General features: G+C 34.9%; 1 protein-coding gene across 2 annotated transcripts in view; it reads left to right on the forward strand.

Annotated features, from left to right (window-relative positions):
- RGS22 (regulator of G protein signaling 22) overlaps positions 1-12,468 on the forward strand; it is a 174,898-nt gene that overhangs the window by 75,513 nt on the left and 86,917 nt on the right. For both annotated transcript variants that reach the window (XM_039853590.1, XM_039853591.1), the window contains 4 exons: positions 1,150-1,279; positions 3,590-4,199; positions 5,735-5,896; positions 11,842-12,016. In XM_039853590.1, the coding sequence (XP_039709524.1) occupies positions 1,150-1,279; positions 3,590-4,199; positions 5,735-5,896; positions 11,842-12,016 (1,077 nt within the window). The remainder of the gene's footprint in view (positions 1-1,149; positions 1,280-3,589; positions 4,200-5,734; positions 5,897-11,841; positions 12,017-12,468) is intronic.

Raw genomic sequence — 12,468 nt, forward strand, 5'->3', positions numbered from 1 at the left:
TTGAGATTTTAAAAAGATTTATTAAAAGTATATTTTAGAAAGACAAAGAATACCTCAAGGAGGTACATTGTCCTAGTGCTGTAACCAACACAAAGGGACCACAAAAAGACCGCAAAAAAAGGAGAGCTCAGAAGTGGGAACATTTGCCTTATATTTCGGCCGTGATGGGGTGGTTCCAAAGGCATTCCTAAGTAATTGGCAAGTGAGGTCATTTTAATTGATACCTGCCTGTTATATAACTCTTTGCCTGGTGTGCATGTGCTTACGCAGAATACAGTCTATTATAATTAGATTCATGAACTTCCAGGAATAAACATAGTATTATAATGAAGCTTAAATTGTAGGCAAATTAGGATAGTACGGTCTGCACAGGCGTCTGTAGCCAGAGTAGGCCAGAGTGACTCTCCCCTCCTTTGTCTCTGGGGATGCAGGAGGGATTCTCTAACTACCGATAAGACGTTCTTTGGGCGGTCTCTAGGCTGGGCTCCTATTCCTTTGTTCCCCCTGTCACTCATGGCTGACTAGCTACCTAGCAAAAGGAAAAATTGAAGCCTACATCCTGGGGCAGGTGGAATCAGAAGTCAGTCTTCAGGAAGCATATGATCCATGCAAAGTTGTGAAAATCGAATCTAAGGCAAAGTGGCAGTTGAGCTTGGAGACGGTTCCTGTGCTACTGAGTCTTTGTAATATTAGGGAGGGGTTATTAAAAACTTTGAGCCAGGTCAGAGAGAATTAGGGGCATGAAATAATTGGGAAGATTGTAAATGGGAATGGCTGGCAAAAGATACTTCCAAAGACTGATGAGCCATAGTGACTGCCTAGTTAAAGTGAGATAACACGAATCTGCAGTGAATCCAGGAAGTAAGGTTGTGTGCCTTTGGTGGAAGAGTGGAGAAGAATTTTATGGGTATTGGGCTTATATTTTTCCTGTGGTCATCTAATATGAAAATTATCTGAACGGAAATTTCCTTCCCATTGTTCTTTTAGCTAATGAATTTTTCTGTGGACAACCCTTTTATTTCATAGCAGAATTTTTTCCTTACATACTATATTATACAAATTAAATAATATCAAAATGATTTGTACAGGTTTGTGATTGGAAGAATACTGCTAATCTTACGTTAAACAAATGTGCTTCTTTCTTCCTAGGCCTCCTATACTCAAGCAAAAGATTGGTTTGCATTAGCAAAACAAAGTCAGCAAACAGTATCAACCTTTTCATTACCATCTTATGTACTCCACAGCAAAATTGAATCACCAGTTATTTCATCTGTTTCTGGTAAGCAGAAAAGGGCAGGAATGACTTCAGAATTCCTCTTTAAGTCTCCTGCTTTTATTGTTCTAATCTTACAGTACAACACTTAGTGGTTGGGAAGAAAAAATTATCTCCCCCACCATCCCCCAACTCCACTTTCTTCTGTTTCTCAAGAGGCAACTTGGTATAATGAAAAAAAAGGTGGCTTTAGAACTCAACTCGGATACTTAATAGTTATGTGACTTTTTAAAGTTATTTCACTGCCAGGAGCCTTGCTTTGCTTATTTGTAAATTTAGAATAATGATACATGCTAAATGTATAGAAAATGGCTGGCCTAGTGCTTGGTACCTAATAGACAGTCAATAAATGTTTGTCTTTATTTCCTATCACAGATTACAAATTCTTTTTATTAAGCCTTTGAAATAAAGTGGGTACAACCTCTATCTCCTCTTAAAAGTAAATAGTCACTCATGGAACTTAAGTTTTCCTTCTGTTTTTAAGATCACATTATTTTTCACCTTGAAAAGCAGATAAATTTCTCTTGTGGGCAACTTTTGTGGATGATATAAGTTTTTCATAAAATTGGAAGCAACTTTCCAGAAATGGGAATCATTAATGTATGATATCACTGAAGAAGAAAAAAATCTAGCAATGTGATTCAAGAGAAGAACTCAGCCATTTACTAATAGTTCTTACCTAAGCAACCTCCAGGATGATAAATCTGGATGTTCTAGAATTGAACCTAAATCTAGGTGAAGAGGAAAATAACTCCCTAGTTGAAAATAGCTGAATTATAGGTTTCTTGCAGTTTCCCTAAGATAGTAAAGTAGAAAATTGGAGAGTAAAGATAGTGAAGATAGTAAACAGGAAGAGAGAGGTAGCAGGAAGGGGGCTGAGCAGAAATGCCAGCCTCGTTCTCTATATCCAGTTCTGTGGGGTTGAGTCTATACCTAGTATCCTTTCATAGGTTTGCAAAAGTCTAATCTCTCAACATTGGGAAATTTGGTATATTTCTTTTCAATAAAAATTGTAATGAGACACTTCCAGTTCATTGAGATTTAAAATCTACTACTGAGAAAATGGTCATTGACGGTGAGACACAGATGACAGCAGAGTTTTCCTGATCCATGGCATTTCAAGGGGTAGATTTGCCATGTGCAAGCACTGATTTCAGATATTTCTGAAAGAAAGAGAATATAGAAGCTAAAAATTGTATCTTTAGACAAAGTATAAAAACATCCATTTGTATTTGGAGCTTTCATAAGTACCTTATGCCATTTTGTAATTTTAATGATAGGTCGTAAGTGTAATAGTAATTGAATCTTTCTGATTAAATAGTGAATTTTTAAAAATTGCTAATGTGACTCCAGTTCTGATCTGTTTACCTATGGTCTCATCATCTGTGGTAGCTACTTTTATTTTATCATACAACATGAAATATTAAAGCACATACAGACATATCTCAGAGATATTGCGTGTTTGGTTCCAGACCACTATAATAAAGTGAATATCACAGTAAAACAAGTCACACAAATTTTTTGGTTTCCCAGTGCATACAAAAGTTATGTTTGCACTATACTTTAGTCTATTAAATGTGCAATAGAATTATGTCTAAAAAACAATGTACATACCTCAATTTAAAAAATATTTCATTGCTAAAAAATGCTGCTCAACATCCAAGCCTTCAGCGAGTTGTAATCTTTTTGCTCATGGAGAGTCTTACCCTAATAACATCAAAGATCACTGATTACAGGTCACCATAACAAGTATAACAATAATGAAAAAGTTTGAAATATTGTGAAAATGGCCAAAAAGTGATACAGAGACATGAAGTGAGCAAATGCTGTTAGAAAAGTGGCACCAATAGACTTCCTTCACTCAGAGTTGCCACAGACCTTCAAGTTGTAAAAAACACAATATCTGTGCAGTGCAGTAAGGCAAAGTACAATAAAATGAGGTATGTCTATACAGTCATTTAATGTACATATTCTAATTCTTAAATAGATCTGGCCTTTATATATTGACCTTCTGTATCAGCCTTTAAAAAAATGTATTTTTAAGTGTATAATGTCTTTTTGAAGATCCTCTGCATTAGGGATGTCAAATATCTAGTTTATCTGCTATATATCCATTATCCCTTCCACATCTAGGGAAGACATGACTAATCTCTGTCGGTAATGTTTTTGCTTTGGACTCCTCTTTAAGACACTGGTCTGTGCAGTCACTGCCTGTGATAAACCCTTTGTCATTCTGGCTCTATGACATCTAGTTAATAATAAAAAAAAATATTTTGTATTCATATCTGATCTATTAACCTTTCATATTTAATACAGAGAGTTTTATCTTTGATGATGGAGTTCACCCCAGAATGAAAAAGGACCCATCTAAAACCACTAGATTAATTTCTGAATTTGAAGAAGAAAAAGATGATGATGGTTCTATATCTCTACAAGACACTCCTTCTCAAGCTCTTCTGAGAATATACCTTGAAAAGCAGGATGTTCATGACAACATGACAGTGCATTTCTCAACATATGAAGATTTTTTAAGATCTTTTATAACCTTTATTTTGAGACTAGCAATTTATGGAGAGCCATTTAGTGAACAACCAGGTCATATAAATTTCAAAAATGTAACAGAAGTTACATTTGATGACTATTTTGAGCTTATGCCTAACAGGAATGTTTTGTTAAGTGAAACAGTTCAACCCACAAAGGAAAAGGCAGAAGAGATTTTAGAAGAAGCAAGTTCAAAGAGTGAGAGCATTGGATCAGAAAGCAGGGCTGATTGGTGTATTTCTCACAAAACTTATGACATTGGAAATAGAAAAGAGTTTGAAAGATTTAAGAAATTTATAAAAGGTACATTAGGGGAGAGATATTTGTGGCTATGGATGGATATTGAGAGGTTAAAGGTTCTTAAGGATGCTGGAAGACATCAAAGGTATTTCTATTTTTAATTTTTCTTTAGTTTTAAGAACAAGTTGTAGACTATTAGTTTGGGTCATTTAAACACAGGTAGGAAGCCTGAAATAAATATTAAAAAGTAATCTATACTTTTAGAGTAATGAATGATATTATTATTATTATATCCATGTCACTAGTTCTGTGATTTTATAGTTTTCAGATAATAATAGTAGCAATTATTTGGGTTTGCATAAGTTTTTCCCATAGATATAAACCTGCTTTCAAATTAATCATTCTATGCTATTTTTATAACATTACAGTGATATATTTTTATAGAAAAAAATTATCAGTCATGTATCACACTGATATAACATGCCTTATATAAAAGATACCTTGTGACAATGTAAGGGCCTGCTGTTCCTGGCAGCTTTCCTGATTAACAGATTCTATGATCTTATTTGGATATCACTTAGACATTTATATGTGAATAAGATATCTGCTACATTATCATACTGGATATCCTCTAGAGAACCTCTTGGAGTGCCGGTCTTTGTTTGGCTGCTCTATATGTTTTAGATTACTGTGAGTCTTAAGAACCCTAAGAAGACCCTGTTTTAGAAAAGTTCTTGTCTGTGTCCTCCTGATCTGCTCTAAGTAAGCAGATCAACTACAGTAGATTGCAGTTCCCGTTAGGGGTTTGACTGAATACATACTAGTGACTAGGCTATTCCAGTTATTTCAATGGCATTCAGATCAGAGAGCTCATTATTATACATAGTTAGAAGTGCAGGGATAACCAAATGGTTGATTATGAAGCATGACCTGATTGATCCTGGGGTGGAAGGCCACTATCACTTTTCAAGACATATTAGGAAAGTTATATGTAAGCAGCCTATTTAGGTTCTTCAGGATCAATATTGTATTAGTTCTTTTCGTTACAGCAAATCACTATGAATTTAGTGGATTAAAGCAACATAAATTTATACTCTTACAGTTAGGAGGTTAGAAGTTTAAAATGGATATGCAAGGTGGCATTCCTTCTGGAGGCCCTAGGGGAGAATTTATTTCCTTACCTTTTCCAGTTTCTGAAAGCCACCTACTTTGCTTGGTCCATGGCCCCTTCCTCCAACTTCAAAGCCAACAGCATGCCATCTTTTCTTTTTTTCTGACCTTTGCTTCTATCCTCACCTATTTTTTTCTATGGCTCTGATCCTCTTGCCTTTCTCTTCAAAGTACCCTCGTGATTATATTAGGCGTACCTTGATAATCCCAGATAATCTCCTCAAATCCTAATCACATCTGCAGATCTTTTCTAAAGTAAGGTAACAGTCATAGGTTCTGGGAATTATGAAATGAACATCTTTGCAAGGTCATTATTCAGCCTACCAAAAATACCCTTCCCAGTCCCATAATGGTGAGAAATACTTTTATCTTCACACTGGTACAACTGTAATTCAGTGTTGGTTTTCAAATAGTTCATTACTTGTCTCAAACATTTTAGAAGTGAAAATTTTTGGCTAGTTGAATACTGTATCAGTGTGTATATGTGTGTGTGTGTGTGTTTTATTGCAGACATCTTGAGAAGATGAAAAAATGCTATCTAGTGAGCAGTGGAGATTGCTACCTTTCTGCAGAAATTTTAACGAAGTTTAAACTGCTGGATGGATCTCAGTGGAATAAAGAACACTTAAAGAATATTCAGACTGAGGTTATAAAACCCTTACTTCTGTATTGGTAAGAAAGATAATGTGAATCAAAGTTACTTGCTTTCACTTTTCTTAGACTAGTTATAAGTTATACCTTTTGTTTTATAGGTATGTAACTTATGGAAATTTTAAATGACAAGATTATTATACTTTTAGTCTTCTTTAAATAAAGTACTTATCTTTTAGATAATTTGAATGTTTGGGGACTTTAAATCCATAATAAGGCTAGACAGTACTTAGACTCCATGTTAGCTTTATGAGCACATCCTTCTACACCTGACCTTTTTATGGTTGACATCTCATCAAATTGATGTGTGTATGTGTACATGTAGCTAGAGTTGCAGATCGATTATTTCAATAAACCTTTTTTGAGCACTTACTATAGGCCAAGTGCTATGCTAAGGATACAAGGGTAAACATGGTCAAGTCCAGTGTTTATAGTCTAGTGGTAAGAACATACATGTGAAACAAGTATAATAAAAAATGTGGTGAATGCACAGGATACAGAGATGAGGTAATATTTCAGCTGGGACTCGAGGGACTCTAAGCAAGGAAAAGAGAATGTACACAGTGAAGAAAAGGTGTGACATTTGAGGATCAGTGAGCTGTCTGTCCATTGTGGCTGTGATGGATCTGATTATGTCACTGCTATGCTTTAAATCTTTCACTGGTAACCCCAAAGCTTTCAGTGTAAAGTTCAGATTCCTTAAGTTAGTAAATAAGGTCATCATGATTTTTCCCTTGCCCACTTCTCTGTCATCATCTCCCATCTAGGTATTCCAGATTACTTAATATGCTTTGTACTAGTTCATAGATAGAATGTTGTTTTTCTGTTTATTTCTTAAAAAAAAAATATTTAAGATACAGAAAGTTATAAATTATACTATAGTGGTCATCTGTGTACATACCACCCAACTAATAACACATTAGCAATCTGTGTACATACCACCCAACTAATAACACAGTAGCAAAGTTATAAATTATACTATAGTGGTCATCTGTGTACATACCACCCAACTAATAACACATTAGCAATTCCTTTTTCAAATTTAACTTTTTATTTTGAGATAATAATAGATCCATATTCAGTTATAAGAGATAATACAGAGGGATTCTGTATTATCCACTTCCCCCTACTGGTAACATCTTGCATAACTGTCACACAGTGTCACAATGAGGAAGTTGACATTGATTTAACTCATCAATCTTTTTCATATTTTACCTGTTTTAGGCACTTGTTTGTGTATATAATTCTATGCAATTTTATCACATTAGAGATTCATGAACTACAGTCAAGATGTAGAGAAGTTACATTACCACAAGCATCCCTCATGCTGACATTTTATAATCACACCCACCTCCCTCCCTTCCTGTCACCCACATCTCTAGAGATCACTATTATGTAAATGAAATAATATGACGTATTTCTTTAGGGGTTATCTTTTTTCATTCAGCATGATTCCCTCGAGACTCATCCAAGTTGTGTGTATTGATAGTTCTTTTTCATTGCTGAGTAGTATTCTATTGTATGGATATTACACATCCATTCACACACTGAGCATTAAGGTTGTTTCCAGTCTTTGGCTATGACTAATAAAGCTGCTATGAATGTTCATGTACTCCTTTCTGCATGAATATAAGTCTTCATTTCTCTGGGAAAAGTGTCCGAGAGTGAGATTAGTGAGTCACGTAGCAGTCCATTTTAGTTTTAAAATAAACTGCCAAACTATTTTTCAGAGTCAATGTATCATTTTACATCCCACCAGCAATGTATGAATTATCCACTTTCTCTGCATCCTTGCCATTGTTCAATGTCATCACAATTTTCTGTTTTAGCTGTTCTAATAGGTGTGTTGTTCTATCTTATTGTAGTTTTACTTTGCATTTCTCCAATGGTTAATGATGCTGAACATCTTTCCGTGTACTTATTTGAAATTTGCATATCCTCTTCAGTGAAATATCTGTTCATGTCTTTTGTCCATTTTCTAATTGGTTTGTTTTCTTGTTAAGTTTTAGGGTAATTTTTATATCATATTTTATATTAAATTTTATATTCTAGGTAGTAGTTTTTAGTTTGCAAATATTTTCTCCCACTCTTTAGCTTGTCTTTTCAAATACAGGCTTTCTAAAGACTTCTTAAAGGGACTCTCAGATGGTCCAGGTTGACGAACAGGTGGAGATGAGGGCATACTCAGAGAGCACAGAAGCTCTAGCACTTCCCTCACACCTTGCCCTCTGCATCTCTTCCTCTGGCTGTTCTTGAATTATATATATCCTTTTGTAATAAACCAGTATCTATATAAAGCAAATAAGGAAAAGTATTGTAGATAATGGGAACTACAAATGAGAATTACAAATATAGACGAGAACAGAGTGAACTCTGTGGTGATGGACTGGAAATGGAAGTGCAAATGGAAATTGCGACTTTCACAAACTCAAGTTATCATACTCAGTTATGAAGACTGTAATTCACTGAAAAAACTGGACAAACCAAACAATAGACAGTCATGATGACAAGAAAGAACAGAACTTGCAAGAGAAATTCTGAAGTTAATTTCATGTGGGATTTTCCCTGGGAGGGTGGTGTATTGGGGAATGAATGGCCTCTAAACAAAGGTTCCAGAGAAGTCTTATGCCAAACATTTCCTTAGGGTAGGGGAAATAGCTCTTGAGTCAAGTTTATTCGACCAGTGCAAACTTTCCTGCATCAAATGTTCCTGCCCGTACCTACTATTAAGAATAATAACTGTATCTGAAAGACAAAAAAAAAAAAAGTGAGGGGTCTTTCATAGAGCAAAATTTAAAAGTTTTGACAAGGTCCAATTTTTCAACTCCTTTTATGGATTATGTCTTCTTCAGTGTCAAACCTAAGAACTCTTTGCCTAGTTTTAGATACGGAAGATTTTCTCCTGTTTTTTTTTTTCTGAAACTCTTATAATTTTGTTTTACATTTAAGTCTGTGGTCCATTTAGAGCCAATTCTTATAAGAGATGTGAAGTTTAGGTGTTTTGGTTTCTTTTTTCTTGCTTATGGATATCCATAAGCTGATCTTCATTTATTGAAAAGGCTAATCTATCTCTTTTCTTCTTTTTGGTGTATTATATTCACCTATAGTAATATTGAATTGTATAGATTTATGTAAAGCACTGTGATAATCAAGATACAAACAATTCTGTTACCTCCAAATTTCTCATGCTACCCTTTTGTCATTACGCTCTTCCTCCACTCCTCACCCTTGGCAACCGCCGATCTTGTTTTTGTCACTATACTTTTGTCTTTTTGAAAATGTCATATAGATAAAATCATACAGTACGTAACCTTTGAGACCAGCCTCTTTTGGTCATAATGTGATTGAAGCATAACGCGTTCAAACTGTCGCATGTATCATAGTTCGTATTTTTTGAAATTTAGTTTTCCAGTTGTTTATTGTTGGTAAATAGAACTAGGACTGAATTTTGTGTGTACTCACTCAGTATTAGAGAGGACAGAAGTCCTTCTGGTCTAAGCTGCTAATCTCAAATTGGTCTGCCGTGCTTTTCTGCCTATTTTAGTGCTCTTCCATTCTCAGGTCCTTCAGACCCTTCCTCCCCCTGACTCTCGGCCTGCATACCAATACCATGTGGGCCTTATGGCTGATAGCCTCTGTCTGCCTGCTTATATTTTGGTGTTTGTGGGAATACCTTGTCACATTAACATTTTTGCTGTAGATGTTGTCCGTGAGTATTTGATTTTGCTGTCTAACCGTCCTGTGTTTTTATGGAGGGATTCTGAGAGGTAGAAAAACAACATAGCCGACATTGCCATTTTCCCAGAATCCTCTCTTAGCTTTTTTCTTGATCTAGCTATATCTTGTATATTCTTTAAATTTCAAACTAAGACATAAACAGTTAGTGAATATTATAAAGCAAACACTTCCATAAACCACCATGTGGGCTGAGAAACAGACCGTTGCCTAGACTCCTGAAGGTCCCTTCCTAATCACAACATCCTCACCTCCTTCAGAGGTAACCATTATCCTGACTTTTGTGATTATCATCTTCTTGCATTTCTTTAGTTTTACCAACCATGTATGCAAATAAATCTCTAAACATATATTTTTATCTGCCTCCTATACAACTTTCTATAAAAGGTATCATGTTATGTGCATTCTTTTATATCTTACATTAACATTACATATGTGAGATTCATTTGTAATTGCATTCAAGAGTTTTATTAATTTTCACTGCTATATATGGTATTCTACTGCATGAATATACTATAATTTATTTGTTGTTTTTTTTAACATTTGGGTTTTTCTCTACTTTTCACAACTATAAGCAATAATATATATTCTTATACACATATCTACTTTCCCAAAGTAGTTTTACCTTTGCTCCCACCAACAGAATATGAGAGTATCTGTTGCCACAAATCCATGGCAGAATTTAATATTGTCAGACTTTAAAATTTTTGACTATGTATGTGGTGTGTTATTGATGTCTTGTGGTTTTAACTTGCATTTCCCTGATTACTAGTGAAGTTGATAACCTTTTCAATGTTTATTGGGCATTTGGGTTTCAAGATTTCAATTTTCATGAATTGCCTGTTTATCTTCTTTGCCCATTTTTCTATTGGGAGACACACACACAGAGAATATAGTTCTTTTGATGCTATTTAGTGGCAAATATCTTCCACTCTCTAGAGCTTGAGAATTAAGAAGTGTACAATGAGTGCACATGAGAACTTGTATGATAGAAACATGAAAAATAATACAATACCAGTTTAGGATTGACTGTGAAATTTACTCCACAATATCTGATGAATTCACATAGTAGCTAATAAAAAATTAATATAACAAATGAAATAAGATGCAAGATTAAAATGGTAGGGGTAGCAGAGACTTAGGGGTCATATGAGTATACTGTAATGATGGGAATCAGAAAATTGAGACACCTGGATTTCCTACCAGCACATGTATTACATATTTGATAAGAATCTTGTATATATGTCCACTTACTGGTTGACATGCAAATAAGAGGTAATTCTGCATAGTTTCAAGTCAGTAAGTAAAAGTTCTGAAATACAGCATAGAATGACCACCCCAATCTACACAGGATGCTTTCTGATTCTAAACCAATTGTGAGCTTTGGATTCTCTTCCACTCCCAACCTGTGTTCACACCAGGGAAATATTTCCCTTCTTCCTATTTTAAAAGGAGAAAATTTTCTACCAGGATCTGAAATATAGAGTGGGAATTAGTCTTTGGGCTGTGGCATCAGGAGGAAAACCTGGTCCAAGCAACAATTAGCAGTGTCACTGGCAGCAAGTTAACCCTATGGCCAATAAAGAGTAGCCCACAGACTCAATACCAAGTTATACATCCAATTAAGTGTGGCCTTGATATTGTGCCAGACATTCTTTGCCAATAATGTTGGCCTTTCATTTTTATAAATTGTTGCAAAATTTATTCTTACCTTCAAAATTAAGGCTTGAAAATAAATCGTGAATCATAATCCACTTTAGCAGTTTACTTAAATTAAGCATTATAAAAATGTTTGTATATTTAAAAATTTAATTTCATTTACCAGTTTTTATTTGGTACTATAGATAAATACTAAACTACCTTAAAATTATCACAGCTGCATTTTATGCTCATTTTACTGGAAACTGAAAGTTACTTTAAAATTTTTCTTCATTGAATAAATATATAGGTTTTTTTTCTTATCATGTAGATAATAATTTAAATGTCACTTATAAATTATTTTTCCCTAGTGTGTGTTTACTCCTTATATAGGTGAATATGATTTCAGGCAGTTGATCTATCATGGAAAAATATTTTTCTTAAGCTAGGAAGCAAAAAAAGAAGTAGAAATTATTAGAAAAGGGGTATAACAAGACTGAAAATTGTGAGCACAAGTATTATGCACTTTGTACGCTCTTGATTTTTGAGGCTTATTGGGTAGTTTAATCTTAAATTTCTTTTCCTCTCACTAGGGCACCAAGATTCTGTGTTACTCATTCATGCTCAATAAAACATGCTAGTGCTGAACTGAAATTGTGGCACCTCCGTCAAGAGAAACCAAGGAAGGATGTTGACCCTTTTCCACAAATGGCAACACTCTTGCCATTGAGACCTAAATCTTGCATTCCACAGATATCTGATACGAAGGTAGGGTGTGCCTTGATGCTTGAGTCTCTTCATTAAGTTTATAGTAAAATGTCCATGCTTGAGTTTTGTACACTAATACTTAAGTTTCATCATAAGCTCCTCTCCCATCCCCTCCCTCCTCCTCTGCCCCCTCCGTTCTCTTCTCTCTTTCTCTTTCTCTTTCTCTCTCTCTCTCTCTCTCTGTTGTTGTTAAAGTAAATGTTGCAAAAATTATGAAATAAGAAAACCTATGTTCTGTTCTCCACCAAGCAACCAAAGTGATTCTTTAAAAATATAAGACCATGTCACTCACCTGCTCAGAATTCTCTGATGGCCTCTTCCCTCACTCAGAATAAAAATCCAAGATCTTTACGCAGCTGTGCATGCCTCTGTTAACCTCCTCACCTCATTTCCTACCATACTTCTCTAACTTACTCCACTCTAATCACACTGGCCTGTCTGCTTTTCTCTGA

Source organism: Pteropus medius, unplaced genomic scaffold (genome assembly GCF_902729225.1).
Source record: "Pteropus medius unplaced genomic scaffold, Ma_sr-lr_union100, whole genome shotgun sequence".
NCBI classification, from domain to species: Eukaryota; Metazoa; Chordata; class Mammalia; order Chiroptera; family Pteropodidae; genus Pteropus; species Pteropus medius.